The sequence below is a fragment of the Styela clava genome, chromosome 7, assembly GCF_964204865.1.
Source record: "Styela clava chromosome 7, kaStyClav1.hap1.2, whole genome shotgun sequence".
Taxonomy (NCBI): domain Eukaryota; kingdom Metazoa; phylum Chordata; class Ascidiacea; order Stolidobranchia; family Styelidae; genus Styela; species Styela clava.
Genome location: NC_135256.1, coordinates 16122196 through 16141836, shown reverse-complemented (window position 1 = coordinate 16141836; position 19641 = coordinate 16122196). Strand labels below are relative to the sequence as shown.

Sequence of the window (19641 nt, the reverse complement as noted above, 5' to 3'; positions counted from 1 at the left end):
TTTTACTTTTTCTGCTAAAATTGAAGCTAGTAATTTGATATAATCGATGGTATCTTTAAAGTAATTACACCTCGGCGCTGTAGCCTCGAGAACGTTTTGTTTCGTCGTGGCGACTGAAAACGCCTTCATGCCACGATTTCAAGGAAAAGCAAAAAAGGTTTGGCATGGACGCCCCGTCAGTCCTTTGGCACAGTGACATACAAAGCATATCTTTCATATGTAGCTGACATTCAGGAATTCGGATGCGGAAGTTCAGTTTTTGACTGCGCAGTTTAGACTGCATTTTGAGCCTATATTTGTTTACTGAAAAGTTTTCTTCAGCAATCTGGAGTACTGCAATATGAACAACAGGGCAAGATTTCGTTCGTATATTTGACATTATGAAGGCGTTAACCAATCAAGTGACTTCAACAATTCACGGTTGGTTGCGCACAAACAAGTTACTTCAGATAAGTTAGTCTGTAGATCGTTGTTTTTTACGTCAGACGAATCAAGTAGTTGCAACAAAAATGCCGTGAAACATTAACTCAAGTACATTAGTTACGTGACAGTTTAAACATGTCGGAATTTGCGAAGATCGCAGGGTATATGATGTTGACAGGCTATACTTGTTATTTGTTAACACTTGTTTATAATTAAAATGGAGATAAGATTATTAAGATAGCGTTATACAGTTACTGAATGGACCTCATGCGTCACAAGGAAGGAGAAACTGTCGAAAATTTCAAACACTTCAGTACTAATGTGTGGCATTTCTTTTACTAACGCCCGAAGCTGAAAGTTCATTATCGATCGATAGTTATAAATATAAAAATAAACTGCATATGAATTTTCGATCAAAAAGACCAAACGTCTGAATTGCTAGGACGAGAGATATACTGTATGAAAAATTGGAAATTTTAGTGCTTTTCGACTCAGCTTTCAGTCCATATTTAAACCTTTACGGTTATGACTTGAAGCATTTCAAGTGAAGTGCGATACTTAAGATAGAAAATTTTCTCTGGGTATAACTAATGCGTGCAAAGATAATAGGATTTTGATAATTTCAGGCTAATTTTGAACAGTATACTGTTACACGCATTTCTCCTTTGCGTTCCTATTTTTGTTAGGTATGTTTTCAAACTTGAAGCTTTTCCAATGTTGAGTCGTCGAACAAATGATGGTAAACAATACGTCAGTAAGACACATGGTATCTTCTCAGATATATATTTAACTAATAATTTCGAAGCTGAATTCTAATTTAGGTGGAAAAAGTACTAGGCTGGCATTATAAAGTTTAAACAAAATAGTAAGGATAGTGAGAAGAATGAATATCGATACAACGCAAAGACAGTTCTTGCGATTTTTCTGTCAGCGATCTTTTTAATTTGATTTGGGGTCTCATGACCATGCTTAAGAGAATATGCTTTAAAATTGACGTATTTTATCGCGGACGTATTTTAGTCATACAAAATATTCTGGAAATGTCTAAATTAGTACCAATCACGGGATAAAAGTTGCGTGACGTTTCGTATATTTCCCATAATTTATTCAGATTTCAACCTGTTTAGTCTAATTCAGTAGTTAAAACAATTTGGCCAACCTTAAACTTTTGACGGGATGTTAATAAGTGGAAAGTTATTTCTATGTGGCGATTCAATTCCGTGTCCATTGGGGTTAATTTCCCAGCGTATGGGTCAATTTGTGATGAAATGTACTTTGATTGTGATATAATTACTTTATGAAGTCATTTAAGTCTTATCTACTAAATATTAATGAGGCCGTTGTTCATAAATCTTTCAGATACATACATGATTAAATAGATTTCCTATACTTTCATTACTAGAAGGTCCCCGATTGACCCGACGACCGTTTTATAAACTTTATTATAGAGTTTCAGAATTAGCTTCGCACCAGATAAATGAATTTTTATTGGCAAAGCCCATGCACTACCCATGTTAAAACACGATACAATTTACACATTTGCCTGTGCAGTAGTAACCCGCAAAATTCGTTTTACGACTTTTAACTTTAGTAAACTATGACCGCACTCGACCATGAACCAGATTATAACGATGTAACGCGAAAAATAGCGCCCTCGTTTATGGCCTTGGGCCGTAAAATAACAAACTGTATTTTCTACGACAACGAGATCTCAACTTTGTTTTGTTTGCCAACAGGCTAAACGAAAAGTCGGGTTGGAAAATTGCAATTGATGTATTATTGTCTTCTCCGGAGTATATGCCATTATAGGCAAAAGTTTTTGTTTCAGTTACGCCACAACAATCTAACTTTAAATATGTAAATATTGTATCGAATGAAATGATAGCAGCGAGTCGGATGTATTTATTATGAAGAGTAACATAAAGATAGTCATCGGTATTGCCCGATTAAATTTGACTAAACCTGAGCTTAATTTTTATAAAATCCTCTTGTAGGAGGTAAAGATAGTATAATAGTTGAAGCCAGGCAACTCGGGAATTTTTACGTTGTCAAGTATAGACTTTATATTATTAAAGATATATACTTACTTTGTTGTAACTATTGTCTTCAAAAGGTGCAATATATATGAACTACTACTATACGACATATAAAAAATCGATTTCGAAAAATTAGCGATTTCAAGTTGTGGATAAGGGTGTCTAAAAGGTTATATACATGCGTAATCACAATGGAAATTGGATTACGATTAAGAAATAACGGACACATGGCCGTCAATCGGATTAGATCGGAGGACATTTCGATGATGAAATCAAACGGAGGCTTCAAGAAGCGACCTAAAAGTTTACCCCAACTGTTGTCCCCGGATACAGAGATCGGATCCAAATCGGGGTCATGGTGGGCGGCTTTGTCGCCGAATTTAAACCGTAAAAAACTTGGGAAACGCGGAAGTGGAAAGACTCTTAGTGCGGTAGTTCCAGAAGACGATCGAAGAAAATCGAAGGAGATTTTTGTTAAGAAACCTGAAAGGTTTGTTGCTCGTATTTTTAATTTGTGTGGGATTTTTATTCGATGTCGTCTCGATTGTAGCCTAATATAAGACACTCAATTTCTACTTTTCTTGCACTGTTGTCATAAAGAGAAACTGAATTATGATACTGGAATAAACATGTGTATTGAATATATCATTATTATTCATGCACAGTACCTATAAACATGGCTCAAAAATCGCTGACTTACAAGATTTAATGCCCCAATGATTTACATCCCGATTCGAGTAATTATACCGATTAGTCAGAATGTTTCCATAATTGGGTTAAAATTGATCGTCCCAAACGCGAATCCAATCTTTCAGAAACCGAAAAGAGAAAAATAAAATAAAAATAAACCGTTGCATTAGTGAAACATCCTTTCGTCTAAACCGCAAGATATCTTTAAAACTTTGTCGTGTAGTCGGGTAATATATCTCGATCGTGACAGACAGTGTTTTATTGTGCTGCATAAACAGTAGGTTGAATAGTAGATCAGCCACGTTTACATATATTTAAAGTTGAACAAATTTAAATTCATTTAACAGCATGCGGTCGTGCTATGAGGTCGCTCAGATAAACGAGATCATAGGCTTAAGGGCTTCTCGATAGATGACGTGTTAGTGTTTGATGTAATGCTAAAACGTGCCATTCTTAAAATTCATTCATAGAGGTGCAAGACAGATAGAGATTGGTAACCTACTTGTTTGTGGTTATGTTTTGACTGAAACAGTACATGAAAACCTGACGGCATTCGCAGCGCCGCACTGCAGAATATTAGTAGAGTATATTATTGAGTATAGGTGACTTGGTGAACCAAGTACCATTCATACACGTTTTAAATATCTAAGATATTTTAAACATAATTGCACAAATAAATACTTGACTGGAATTGAAAATCGTTAAGAGTAATTGAAAATATTGAATTGAAATCGGGCTGATATTGGATACAGCGTTCGCTAATGAAAAGTTTCGTTTATAAGTAGAAAATGCGATAAGCTGCCGGCAACCAGAACGGCACGCTTTTTTTGTGTCAAGATTATTGTACTTTAGCTCTGATAAATGGGCCGGATATTAATGCGCTTTGCTCTTACTCTTAATTCAATCATTCACAAAAGGTCGTATCATGGCAAGCAAGCTGTTGTTTGCTTGCCAAATTTGATAAACGCTGTGTTTATTATAGCTGTAGGACATCGCTCTGGTGCGCAGAAACTGTTGATAAAGAAAACCGGGATGACAAAACTTGTTCTCCTACGCATTCAGTATATGATTGCTTTAGCCTGTCCACAGCAAGGTCCTGTGTTTTGTTGTCTTTATAATTGTGCTCGCGTGCTTCCGCAAACGGTACTCACACTCTGTCAAACCATTTAACGCACCAATGTGTCAAGTTGCGTCATCGCTCACTTTAGCGGATTGACTACTTCGTCAGCAACTCGCATTATAGGTTATTATAATGTGCATGGAGGTAATATTGGATTTTTGTCCAAATACTTTATTAATTAGGATTTCTCATTCCGCATTGGACGGTCGAAAGTGGTATTCGATCGACCTTGGGAGAACGTCTGTGCCGTGATTTTTATTATACTTCGTGCAGTCCTCGTAGGAATTTAAGCATAACTGCTTTGAAGGCGAAGCGAAATCAGATCCGCAGAAATTTCATGGTGTCGCAACCGATTTTGTTACATATTTAACGTTGTCAGGAATGGTGCGTTGATAAATTCCTTTTTCAAGTGGGAATTTAATCTTGTTGCATAACTGATCGACTATACTCGTTTTCGACTACGTCTTTTATGGTCATCTGCGAAGCAAATTTGACAGGGTTTATCCGTTTTTCCTAATGGGGTTAGTGGTGTAATTCAAGCGATGAATAGTCTAAATGTTGAGTTTTCGCTACGGTAGGCTATTTAATACTTTGTATTGTATTGCTGTGCAGCATAAGCTAAGCTTGACCTAGCATCTATTTGCAAGATAGAGATATACGTTACATGCGAGAAAAGAAAGTAAATAGTGCACTGTCAGAATCTGATCTTTGGATACAGTAACTAAGAAGGGAAAATCGACTATTGGACTAGATTATTGTTAGCTTAAAGCTGTCTGAAATTTTGGGAGAAAACCACATAATGTCAGAAGAGGAACACACTGCCATTGAAAGCTCGGAATCTCCAGTTTTCACCGATTGCGATAACGGCGACGATGATGACGTTATTTATTTACCAGCTATCACAAGAAGCAGGTAGGTGGTTCCTTCCACAAAAATCAATGCCAACTCTAATTTGAAATGGATTGAAATTTAATGAAGTTTTTTTAATTGGGATTTATTGGGGGACAATGCAATGCACCGTATAAAAATTTTAATAGCACACATATTACATTTGTGAGGCAACATCGCATCGCCATAATCGGCTTCCATAATGAAAAAGCATTTTATGACCGAGATGAGTCGGAGCGTATTGCATACTACGTACCCTTTGGGAACCTCAATTCACGATGACAATACGCAATTAAACAGTTTAGCAAATAATGCAAGATGAGATCAATTCGAGAGTGGGCCAATCAAGACACTAGTTGTCAAGACGTATATCTTTTTATTGCATAGAATTGTGTTGTACAGCACAATGAAGCAAAGACGTTTATGGAAAAGCATTTTCAACCGTTTTGCGCAAAAATTACTATAAACAGCATAATGTAATTTTTTGTTCGTTTGTTTTCTATATAAATTGGCTCAGGTAAAATGACATTATTTCAAACTATATACCTAGCAGAATTGTAGTTGATTCTCTGGAATCCGTGGTTATCTTGTATATATATAAACGCGCTCTGAGTTGTCACGCAGCACATAGGTCATCCATATTTTGTTCCCGGAAACTACGCTTTAGTTTTTAAATAAACAAATGTTATTTTTCCAATCAAGAATTCGGTGACGCAAATGCTTGCTTTTACGTATACGCAATTAGTATGAACAATGCGGAAAAAGACATTATAATTTATGCAATTGAAGTGAATTCAAACGATTGCGTTAGTATAGATGTACATATATATATATATATATATAGATGTATGAATTTGCATGACAATACACTGGTCGGGCCGCGACAGTAATTTTGATCATCGGCCTGCTGCCACATAGGATTGTTTATGTACCTATTTTTATGTGTTTGTGGTAGTTGATTTACTGTGATTTGTGCTTCTTTTCTTAAATCCCTCACGTCTTTATATAAGTCAAATCCGAGCTCTTTTTAAGCTTTTTCAAAATCGCACTGACAAATGGCAAGCTATCGTCATTTGTTTATCTTTCTGTTCTCGTTAAAATTAATTTTCTATTTTAAAATCTGCCATCGATCGTACTTCGTCTAGTTGGATGATAATCGATTGAGCGTCTGTAATTGCTTATCAAGTGTTTACATTTGAACGTTTGTTTTCAACTTGATCAATATAAAAACCTTTATAATAACTGTATTAGTTGATCCGCTTTGATTGACTTTTCTTAATTACATCATAATTATATAAAACAATATCATCCTCATCTCTATTTCACAATTATTCGAGCAATATTATGTTACACAATAACCACATAAACATACCTATAATGAGTGTGTCGTCCCAATTTTGTGACGCTTGCATTTACCAGTTGGTCTCATTCCCATGAACAAGTAAATAGGTTTCACTCCAGTTAAAGGATCATTCTCGCTATCCGTGACCGTTGATAAAGTGTTGTCTGATCTCGGTTGCTGCAATCCATCAAGCAATGCGCCATTGTTCCATTCTTTTGAATGTCGCGTGAATCAACGTTGCGCGTAGATTTTCATTTACGTAACATCCGCAGAAACTCACGTTTATCATGGTCGTAATTTCTAATTGCATCGTAAATATGCTTTAAACTTGTTTGATTTTCTGTATATTTTACAACAATTGTAATTTGTCTTACAATGAGAAGGCCTATAAAATATTCCTGCCCAAGAAGAATTATACTGCGAACATTAATAACTAAAAAAGAGAAAATTTAATGAAACGAATAGGATTTTTATCTATGTTCGTTCAACAGCTAATCCATTTTATTTAGTAGAAAACGAAATGTTGAAAGTGGAATCACCATTGAAACGTTAACAATAACTATGCAGTTTGTCGAGTTCGCTCGTATAAAATATCAATGATATACTGCGGTGTTCCTACTATAGCAGGTCAATAGGATAGAACGACCCCGATTGCATTATTGCTTCCCCACACTTGGTTTACGCGTAGGGACGAACGAAATGGAACATGTGTAATGCTTGAGTCATCTTCGGTCATGTTTGTCTGTAGATATCACGTGATTGATTACTAACAATTCAACAAAATGAGAGACTAATTTTTCGCAAAGATATTTTTCCAAATATGGTTATAAACTAAAATGTCACCATTTCAAACACTTTACTTACGGCGAGATTGACTTTTCCGCTGAAAGTCGTTTATACAACAAAATCTGATATCATATTTGTTAATTCTGTTTACACCGATCAAAACCTGGGCACATTGACCATATTGTCCGATTGTAAAATGGGGGCTAGTACAAACATATTCGCACGAATGAAATGACCTGTGACACGCTTATCTTGTGATTCTCACGTAGTTACTAACATTCAGATTTGTGCGCATGTTTTGTCTATTGTAAAGTATTTAAATGTTCAGTCGTGATTAGACGCTCTGAACTGAAAAATTGCTACCGACCTTATGTTTTGCAAAATTGGAAGCGCTCAATTTTTGAAACATCGGTTATATACTATTTTTATCAAGTGTCATATTTCATTTTGCATAAATATGTATGCCAAATTTCATTTTGATATAATATAAAGAATGTAATAATGAATTGTAACCAGTAAGCAAGTCCTGTCTAGAAAAGTCTTTAAATACGCCCGGTCATGTCCTACATTCTTCCAAACGAAAAGTATAAATGGATACTTCCAACAGTCAACTGTGATTTTCACAGATGCTTTCGTTGCTATGTTTCTGTAATCTAAATAATACCGTATGTTTTTTAAATATTTGCAAAAACGTTAGGATTCAGTTGTCTCATACTCACATATAACGCATGTATGCACGAAATCGCACACACACACTATAGATTATAAAATGAAACTTAAAAGAAAAACCACAGTAATGTGCATACATGTCTATTTCAGTCAACCTTTTCTTACCGAGACTCAATATTTATTTGTTTTATGTCTGAATTTAATATCAAATTACAAATTTACGAACATTTTCTTGGCATGCAAATGCGCCCCGATCTTATTTATATAGAAACCTTAAGAATGTATGAATAATGAATATGCCAAAGAACCGCGCATACTCTCCGAAAACATGGCAAGTCATAATGATTCTAGCGAATCGGCTGAACAAAAATTTTACAAGAATATGAGAATTTACTTAGAGCTGCCATCTAATGACAGTCAATGCATTATCAAGGTTAGAACTTGACATTGTGGTGTATTGGTGATATGCATAGGATAAACAATTATATGGAGCATTTTCTTTCAGAAAATTGTGAAGCTTATAATTGCAATATTGTAGGCCTGGGTACAGGTAGTATTGATCAGTAGAGATTATGCGAACGTTGTTCACTATGGGATGCCCTGTTGGCCTAGTACAATCATACGGGTATAAAATTACTTAGTAGCTATATTGATGATCGTTTGTATAATCACTTACGGATTAAATTAATGAAGATAATTAGAGTAGGTGGTGAAGATTTCAGCTCCGATCCCGACTAATTTAGCGATTGACCATACTTTCAGTCCGGGGTGAGATAGATAAAGCAAGTATTTTTGATTGAGAAATAATAATATTTTAATAACATCTCAGCTGCTTATTACATCTTCGTAACTCTTTTACGAAAGCCTATATCGCGAGGGATACATTCGACGTGTTGTTGCGATACATTTTGTTGTTCTGACTTGCTGTCGTTTAACTAATTATGAAGTGAACAACGTTGCCGCTGTATGCGGTCGCAGACGCGCATTATCGAAACAAGTTGTGCTGCCCTGGGCGACATCGATAGCTTCTTGACCCTTTTAATCTAATAATTCTCCCAATTTGGATATGATCGAATTCGCTTCACATAACTCCCATGAATTTGATGAATATAGGATAATTTTGACTGTCTACTCATGTCAAACATTATTGCTCAATAAATCGCGTTTTGAAGCATTTGAGCATGATTGATAAGGTGATAAATATGAACCGCTATTAATTTATTAAACCCGGCTTCAGTCGCCAATCTCCGCATAGTTTTAAATATATTTAACCCTCAATGACGTAATGATAATGACATCATAAACAAACATGATTCTGTCTAGACACAATCACGATTTTAAACCAAACATTAGATTCACCCACAAGATAAACAATCAAATTCCATTGTTAAACCAACCACTAATACCATGGTTAGTTTTACGCTTGTATTCGGATACATGCTTGTTAAAATCTGGTAATTGATTTTTGTCAATATCAGCAGATGTGATTCTATTTAAAATATTGTATATTCAATTGAATTTTAATGTAGTTCAACTCATATTAAGATATAACAATAGACTGGACTACTGAGTGAATATGCAAGCCTTAAGGCTGTATTCTGTCGCACCCAAAAATATCATACTGTTTGATTTTACAATGCGATGAATAAGCAGTAGCATTATATGTTGCGAAAATATTTATTTAAAACAGTACAAAATCCAACTTTTAATGTCGCCATATTAATTTTTCACGTTCTGGCATAGTGGTATAAATAGAAAACTCGCCTTAACCTTTCAAATCACATGATATGCTACCGTTGGATACCAAAAAATAGTTAATGGATAACTTTTCATTCAGCTCTCAGCGTTCCTATACTATACTTTTGTCATCGAGTATGATGATAGTACGCACGGACGTCACGCGCTCGCAGTTTTCTCTTATTTTAATGTTTGTCATATTTACAGGAGAGCACGTTATATCAGAGTAGTAGAGTAGGCGAGGGAGGTCCCCAAGGTCCAAATGGACTATGTGCCAAGCGTTTTGTCGCGTCGCAGCTGCTTTAATAACGTTATATTCTGTCGTCGCCTTACCGAACCTATAGAAAACTTGACTGTTCCAATTTCCAGAATTTGAAATGATGTGTTAAGTATATTTCGTACAGAAAGAATATTTCACACTCAATCGAACTTGCGGCATAGATAAACGTTAGAAATAAAGTATTATATATGTAGCAGGCTTGATCGAGTGAAATCTTAGTCCAGGTGATAATTTATGTTTATATGATAGATTATCATAGATGCATTTCAATGCATGTCTATTTTTATTTGAATTGAAGAATTTTACTTAGATTCTCGCCTCTCTTTTTACATGCCTCGTAAATTCCATATAGGGATGTTTTAATGGCGAATGATTTATTGGGATAGTCATAAGTATATTAACGGTCGCAAATATGAGAAAAGAATAAACAACTCAAATAGACAATTTAAGCAGCCCTAAGATGTCATTGTTAGAGCAGATCCAGATCTATTCAAGGTCAAAATTGGAGATTGTTAGTAATGATAGATATACGTAGGATAACGGAATTGACGCTTAAATAAAATAATATATTCAATAGTTATCAAAAAGCAGAATCTGTCGACTGTCGCTATTATCGAGAAAATCCTTCTCGTCCAGTTCTTTGGGAATTTGATTAATAGGACATCCTGCCGCCCGTATCTGAATGACCGTGTATGACTCCCGTATCCATTTTTAAGATGTAATTCTAATTACTGTCAAATGCCATTGCATTCTCACAAGCTTTTTGTTTACCATGTCCCAAACACTGCTTGTTTAGAGGCCTTCTCGGTGCGAATGTGTTGGAAATTTCAAAAATTATAAGTAATCAAGAATCAATGCATCCTCATGTTCGTCATACATTAAGCAATATTTGACTTAGAGTTACTATTCAATTTTGTAAGTCTCTCACAACAGTACCACTGCCTCAGCCAAAAGTTATTTTTAATAAAAAATACTTCGTAAGATTTTTATCACTCCGCTAATGGATCTGAAGTAGTTTTTAATGTGTTTTCTGTGCCATAGGATTGTTTTGGTCTTCATACTTTTGTATTTAATTCCATTCTTGTAAAGTATTGAATTTGCTGGGTATACCAACTGAGTGCCTGAAATTCACCTCCTGAAAGTATATATATATTTCGGAAACTAACCATTAAGTTGTTTATACTTTACATTATAACAGTTTAAATGTGAAAAAAAGCTGAATAGCAACCAGTCGGGTGTTTTACTTTCATCGAGGATGTCGTCTTAAATTTCAGCTGACTTTGTTTGTAGTCTTTGGATATTTAGGTATTAAAAAAGATCACCGAATTTATAATTTTATAGCAAAAATGTTTCTTTTATAAGTTTTGTGATTGCATTTCTAATAAAATTACCAGAATGATTGCCACAGGGGTGTCCATTGGGTGCTCATGATTATGTAGTATTGTAGTGTAATAAAATGAATTCTCAAACACCTAAAACACATCGTGATCCAGTAAAAAATATCGAAATATTCTTTTGAACTAATAGAAAAGATATTTTGCATTTCATTTCTGTCTTTAGACGAGGGGTTTCTGATAGACTTTATCGAGAATTTTAGTCATGGGTCGCGTCGTCGAGAGTTTGTAAGAACAAAGTTATCAGCTTTATTCATGTTAGTATAATAATCACTTCTATTTTCTCACTCCGACTGACGCAAGTACTTAATGAAATTCATTAACTATGCCAGTACGTACTAACATATATTACCTCCTCTTTTTCACGTAGTGTTTATAATCTACATAAGCTTCATACCTTCCCGCGGCGCAGGAAAACAAAACCCTGTATGACGTCATACGCCCGACAAATAATCGTAAACCACTATGTCCGGTTTATGTGGTCGCATCCGTAGAGTGAATTTAAACAACTTAGCTTGGCGTCTGAGAAATTTGAGCTTTAGTGAAGCATGGTCCACATTTGAGTGGTCTCGAAAAGGCGACTATATACATGACGCATGCTAAGCAGACACTGGCGACTTGATTGAATCATGAAATAAATTCAAATGTAGAGAAGTATGAACTCTGTGTCTGTTACTGACGCAAAATGACTGGTATCTGTATGAGTGGACTAATACCTCAAGCACTACAGATTATGCCCACTATTCGTGGATATTGAACAAATTTGTTTTTTGACAAGTCAGTAGCTTACTTTTGTTCTATGGAACGTGGTAGTCTGTTTATCAGCTCCAGGAGCATACGAATTGAATAACGAAAAATTACAGTTGGGGTGTAGTTATTCAAACAGGATTAGAAAGTCATGTGATGTGAATTTGCAAATGTTCAAGGCGTTATATTTATTTGGTTATATTATGAGGTATTTTATTGCAGTGAATGAAAAAATGTCTATCTAGTGGTAAACATTTATGTAACTAAAAAAGACCCTATTATTTTTAAACAATGAAGCCAAATTCAAGTGAGTGCTGGGAAACCTTCTCTCTCATACTTTCATTTTTTTTTTGTAAAATCTTTGTTTAAAAATCTAAAACGAAGTCAGCCTTTATGAGAAAAATGTAATAAAAGTAATTAATCGCTAACTACAAGACGGTTTCTCCTAATCTAACTAAAAATTATTCAAATCAATGATTATATCACTAAAACCATTGATAAATGAAGGTCCATGTAGACCAGGGGTATTTACTCATATATATAACACGCCTACAGAAATAACTGACATACATGAACTTCCGTCAGATCTTAGATGCAAATAAACCATAATGGAAGGAATTAATCAGCTTCGCGGCGGGTACCTTGACATCTTGTTGAATAACAACGATGATTACAAAAGATGTGACGTTCGTGAGTAGGGCTCTATGCGCTCGTTTTTGGAATAAATATCTATACTCACGTTAGTAGATACAATCGCAAAACAAAATTGGATCCATTTCAAATTACCTCATAGCTAGATCCTATAAAATTATGGTGATTTTCGAAATTTTGATTTCTTGTTTTCTAGGATAACCACCCATGCTTGAAAAGCGTACCATTTTGTACTATCTACATATCAACCCACTAGTCTACCACTGGTAGGTAGTTCTGCCTACCTATATATCTATCAAACTGTAATGTTGTGTTATTATGATAAGCCTACGTCTTCCTGGTATTGTAGTGATATTTTGCAAAATGGAAGAACGTATCATTGTTGTTTGTAACGGTTAGGATTAGGTAGTTGGTTTCTGAATTTGACTTAGTTCAGATTCAGATTTATGCGTATTTTGGTTGTTAAGGTCATTTTTTATCCGTCGTTTATTAGGCAGCAATTTCAATCACTATCACTCGAGAGAGTTTTTTTGTAACTGGCAGTATAGCTAAACCACGAGGGAATGATTTTCGCATTATTCGCACCAGCTTTAACTAACATAGCACTCAAAAAAAATCACAGCTCCAGATAATATCGCAATTTGTTACTCTGCTTATCTGTTATTAGGGGTTTAGCAGGGTGTCTTAGGGATCTCTGTATTTTGAATATTAATATCGTGAAGACAATTTTGCATGTCATATACTATACAATAATATCCTTAAGAAATTGATAATCGAATTGGTAATATCTTTAAGAAATTGATATACAGAAATTCCCTGACAGATTTTGTGAAATTAAAATTAGATTCACTGATTGTTTTACTCCCAAACTTTGACGTTTTCTCGCTGAATAAAACTTTCAAATCACAAATATTGTACTCGTTTAGAACGAAGGAAACGGCTTTATATAAATTAGGGTAATTCTGTATACTTGTTAGAGTTAGAGCTCTTACTTCGGCATATGAATCCTAGAAACCATTTTGGAATCGATGAAAGCTATGCTTTTTATTTATTAATCAACATAGCAACACCTTTACCCTAACCTAATTTATTTATGATCATTTAATTAAGGTAATTTTAAAGCTTTCATATGGACACAGATAGCGGTCAGTAACATTGATCTAACATTAATTCCGTAACACCGGTAATATAACACGAAGTTAGTTGTAAATATCGATTAACCAACATAATTAACATTAGCATATATTCCGTTTTATTGATTTACCGTCGGAACCGTGATGTTTGCCGAACTGACGGTCTGCGAAATCCAAATTTAGCCCTTTATAATATTAATTGACTCATAGTGCGATGCACTGTTAAGCTTCTTTTCTTTAATAATACAAATTGTAGAGAATAAATACGATTTCGCTTCATTTACGCCAACGCACTTCGTTATTCCGCCTATTCGCACATTTGTGAATAATAGACGATAGACGTTCGTTAAAAATTAACAACGGTGCGCTCTGCCGACAATCCTTTCAATGGGATTTCTCTTTGACCAAACGTATTCCACATACTGGTATTCGTTTGTATCCGTACCTGGCGATTGCCAAAATGGTTCAGGTGAAGACGCTGTTTTATGCTCTCTCGCTCGGCTCGGGCACGGAAGTAAATTAAATCGATAAAATTAAGTAAAAATTTGTTTTCTAGGATAATTCTATTAGGAAAAATTCAATTTTTGTTATTGGTAATATATTTGTGACAGCCTGTTCCTCTCCGAGAGGAACTGGATGGAATTTTTTTACGCACTAATTAGATGGACAATAAATAGGTTGTCAAATGCAGCATCTGGGATTTAGGTATTAATAACGACACGCGCATACTGTAGATCTAATAATGTACCTTGTTCAGTATTCTTCTTTGCATCGTAGTTTTTGCTGTGGTTTAGTTAGTCAATGACAAACTATTGCGTCAATATTTTCTCAAATTTAGAACGAATTAAAAGTTTTTAATGCGATGTATTTAGTGATAAAAAATATGTCCTCGATTGGGTATTGTATAAACAGCATTCACAGCGTATTACAGTTGTTGTCAATATTCTGACAATATTGATATAGGTAGCAATAAAGCAATAATTACTCTCATGGTTAGGAGTAGGATTAAAAATGTGGCCCGATCTTAATCTGAATGTTCTCATCCATAGAGGGCTATTGGGCTACGACGTAGACAGTGGATTTAATTGTTAGAGCGACTACACAAGATGTGTATTGCCAATCACGTACAATGCTGTACGTTGTGTTAAGACTTCCTATTTGAATAATTTTCAGTGTATCTGGTATAACTGGATAATGGCGATAAATGAGCTAATGGTGTAGTATCGTTTTGTCTGCTTTGAGTAATAGTATGTACATTCCTCTTGATATTATCAAAATAATACTAACTTACATATTTCAGTGTCATATTTTTCAAACTTGTCAAGCCAAAAACTAGTCTTCAAACTTGGACTAACGCGTCGTAAAGAAAACATACCAGGGAAATGTAGCTGTTATCACCCAACGTGAACTCAGCTGTTTACTAATTTGTGGGAAAGACATTAAATGTATCATCAAATCCCTTACGACCTATCGAGCGACACAATATAATACTGGCATCCATGTATGGTTGGGTTAACATGATGACGTCAACCAGTAACGTCGTTATACCAGGATAGATGAGGGCCAACGATAATTGAAACACGTATAGAGCTGTTTACGCACGGATCATACTTGACGCTAATTCCCAAAGACGTGAAAAGGTGTCAAAACAGCACCGCAGGAGAATTACATATCAAGCAGTGCGGTTGATTGTAGCTATTCATTAGCGGTTGCGGCTTATTAGAAAAAATTGACAGTGTGATTTGTCGCCTATTAGTTTACCCACATAGAACGGTAAAGCCGATATCGTAGTTGTATTTATCTTTGCAGCTTTCCCTTCTTTCCCCCTTCAGACCGACTTAGCAAATCGACTCATGAGGATTAGTGGTAGAATGTTGTCTTTGAGAGGCTTTGCTGCTTCATATGCGGTGGATCAGAAAAACTAATAGTTAGAAAATTAGTATAAACCACAGGTGTATAACTAATTTTCCGCGTTACTTAGTTTATTGAGTGTGTTTGAAAATTAGGTTTATCAACTAACACGGTTAGTCTTGCAGTAAGTCACAAAATTTCTCTATTTTCGAAAACTATTCGTGCGCTTATGTTTCAATATAATATATTTTTATAGACAGATTTTGTGTGCTATAAAGTCTAAATTACTGAAAGCTTTAGTTGCAATAAATCAGTACATACTTCTAATATATTATTACCTACAATGTAGCGATATTGTGAATAACAGATTTTGGTATGCTTTAGTGCCGTAACGAAAATCGTGTCAGAGCAAGTAACTTGAATAGGAATATTAAAATCATCTTCATACCAATCTTAGGTTAATTCTACGCTCTTCGTGGTCAATTAGTAATTGGTCTGTTTTCGATTTTGCGTTGCATTGTATTGTCTTCCCATGGGGTCTCATTTTGTTTATTATAATTTTTATTTTGAAAACATTTATTAATTTGGTTACTGTCTAATTGGCTGACTTCGATTTTCTCCTTCTCTGGCATAAACACCACCACGCATTATTAAATTACCTTATTTGAGAAGCTCGGACATCGGACAGAAGAGAAGCAGATTGGTGACATATCCGTCAAGAGGAAGACATCATAAAATTATTGCACGGACGCTATCGAACAACAGTCAAGAAACGTTAGGTGCTGCCAAAGGAGGATTACGGATACACAATCCATTGGCTGCTAGGCGGGCTGTAAAGAGCTTTGTCGGAGCTGAAAATGCTCTTCCGCCTATAGCGCGACTTGGACATAGACGCTGTGCTGTATCGGCCAGCGAATCCTCCCCTGATCTATTGGATAAAAGTGATAGCATTGGGGAGGAAGATATCGACGACGATATGCCAATTAAACGAAACACGTTTAAAATAACTGCACGGTTTATCGGAACTTTGCAAAAGCATGCAGTACCTAAAGCAAAAATGGCGGAAAAGGCGGCTGCGGCGGCGGCACTTGCCACACATATGACAGACCAATGTGGAAGGTATTTTGGATGTCTTACTGGAGTGTAGAAAACGAAATAGTCGTGTAAAGAGTTCTGTGTTGTGTTGATAGGGTGAATTTGATGTTAGTTGGAAGATGTTAGATGTACTGTATATATACGGAAGATATGCTTAGTATTATATTAATATTTTATTTACTCAGGCTATAAAATAACATCTAATATAATGGATTACTCAAGTTATGATATACCAACTGGTTATGCAGTATGATCTACAGTTTTTTCAATTCGTAACTTTATTGTTATGATCTCTCTTTCCACTAGTTGGAGTAAGGGAGTAGCGTTAACATATTCACTTACCAGTCGCTATATTTTTGTCTTTTGCGCCACCGCGTGTTCTGTATTTCCTATGCATTGAAATGTGACGTCACATTTTGTTTTCACAGGAGGGACACAGAGGGCGGCGTTGCATGCGAACCTTGCACTCAAAACGAAGCAATGACTGAAGGCAAGCAATCGCATGACAGCTTCAAGGTAAATAAATTAAAATTTATATATATACATTCTCAGTGACAGTCAAATATCACTAGAACGTAGCATAGTTGTATCAATCCTGCAACTCAATTTAGCAAGCTGAATCGAATAGTTGTAAATAGTTTTCTTTGTATAATAAAAGAACTATGGTCCAATAATTACGCACGTGCAATTAGTGCATGTAGTTTCAAAATCCATTTGCTTTTAGTTATAGTCCTTCATAGTTATTACTTCCAATTTACTCAATTATTATAATTTACGAAATAATATCTTGTTAGATAGTGAACAATGACGTCCAAAATTATTTACAATGTTTTGCTTTGTTGTATATTAGCTGAAATAAATCAATATAATCTAATATGTGGAGAAAAGCATATTTAATCATACCATGAAGGTGGCCCACTACTCACGCGCCTAGCAAACTTAAAAATATTGCTTTTGTGAATCACAATCAATAATTCTAATTTTTGGTGAGCGCAGCACAAAATTCATCAATACCGGCAGTATATAACCTCATTATAAATAATAATAGGAATAACAATAATGCATGTACGGCCAAATTTGAAGTGTTTTGTTGGGCGTTTGATGTAAAAAGAAGTATGTGGAATTCATTTGTAATTCACAGTCACTCAGATGGACGTCTAATTCACTGTGATTTACAAGTGTATTATACACACTTTGTCTAACAGTGTCGGTGTGCGTGGATATGTCGGTGTTTGTTTATTGACAATTGACCACTCGATCAGACGAATCACAACACAGACAAAATCAACGGCACTTTGTTTTAAATGTTTTTCTTCCGCTTATCGTTAGAAATGACAGGTCATATCATCATATTTATGATGGAAAATAAAATAATGCAAAACCACATTCATATTTGCTTTATAATTTGTCAAAATCTCCTTTTAAATCATATTTATTAACACTTATAAAATTGTAAACCTTCTTTTGATCCTAAATCGTTTTCTTAAAATCTTTGATATCCTGAATATGTAAGCCCCCTTGATTATTACCTCTTTAATATTTTGGCTCTCGTAATGTATTTATTCATATGGCAAAGGAACAAATATGATGAAATGACCTGCTTATTTCTTGTTGTCTATCGTAATGTGTCTAAGTATTTTTTTGTTTTTATTCACCATGTCAGGCAGACGATCTTTTCGCTATGCTCGAAAAAGTACAGGTAAGAAAAAAACATGCTTTGACAATGAAATATATTTCCATTTTAGTCCTTCGAAATTCAAGCATCTCTTTTTTAGATTTTACTTATTTCATTTCTTCGTTTATTTAACTTTTTTTGTTTGGAGTGGATTTAATTTGCATGTATATTACACTATTTATATTTTTAGCTTCAACTAACTCTTTTATTTTGGTGCGTTTCCTTCATTTGAAATATGATTTGCACTGTGCCTGGCCAGTATTACCTCCTTTTATCAGTATATTACGTTATCAAAAACCTTTTATGTAATATACATTTATGACAAGTGGACATATAGTTTAGTAGAGACTAACATCATAATTACTCTTATTCGCTAACGCATAAATTTGCGACCGGGTTGCATAATGTTCGCATTACTAGCTTAATTTTTTATTTATTTATTTTAGTATATTTAACCCTTCTGCAGCGATAAATCTCACGCTTCACATCTTCGGCTTGTGTTTGAATATTGATTACTAAGAAAATAAAATTTTAGACAAATATGCCAACCGGATGTATATAATCAGAACGATTGATTATCTTCGCTCAACCCATTTATTTATCTATTTTTGAAACACGCCAGGCCAGAGTTAACCGTTGGATAAGTCACACTAATTTTGTTCAATATATCATTAAAATAAGCATGGCTGAACGCAACATCAAATATTTTTATGAATGGAGAATATTAAGACCGCCATATGCACACAATCAATAAATAATTTACCGGCGGCGGTCGACTTAAGTTTTCCCAAAGGTGACCTGTAACCTTTAATTTTACTTCATGCCAGTCTAGTAGCTGAATAATAATTTGTCCAATTATGTAAATCACGATATCCCGCGACTTTTCTTTTATTTTTATACTTTCCGAAATAGTCAGTCATCTTTGTTCCTGCTACAGCATTCCTTGCAGTATACGCATACGAATCCATCGGTGGCATAGATTGAATATAGGAATTATTCTTGCGCCCAACTGATAATTACCCAAATGACAAATTGGGATTATAAACACAGATAATTATATTTCAATCTTGTTGAAAACATGGCCACTCTCAACATATCCACTCTCTCCACTCACATAGCCACTC

The 19641-nt window shown here is 34.9% G+C and overlaps 1 protein-coding gene across 9 annotated transcripts in view; it reads left to right on the top strand.

The window, feature by feature from the left end:
- LOC120327908 (uncharacterized) overlaps positions 1 to 19641 on the top strand; it is a 104154-nt gene that overhangs the window by 64304 nt on the left and 20209 nt on the right. For 6 of the 9 annotated variants that reach the window (XM_078114390.1, XM_078114389.1, XM_078114387.1 and 3 more), the window contains 2 exons: positions 17271 to 17358; positions 18506 to 18541. In XM_078114390.1, coding sequence (XP_077970516.1) covers positions 17271 to 17358; positions 18506 to 18541 — 124 coding nt within the window. The remainder of the gene's footprint in view (positions 1 to 17270; positions 17359 to 18505; positions 18542 to 19641) is intronic. The other 3 variants (XM_078114388.1, XM_039394279.2, XM_039394278.2) reach the window with 1 other exon arrangement.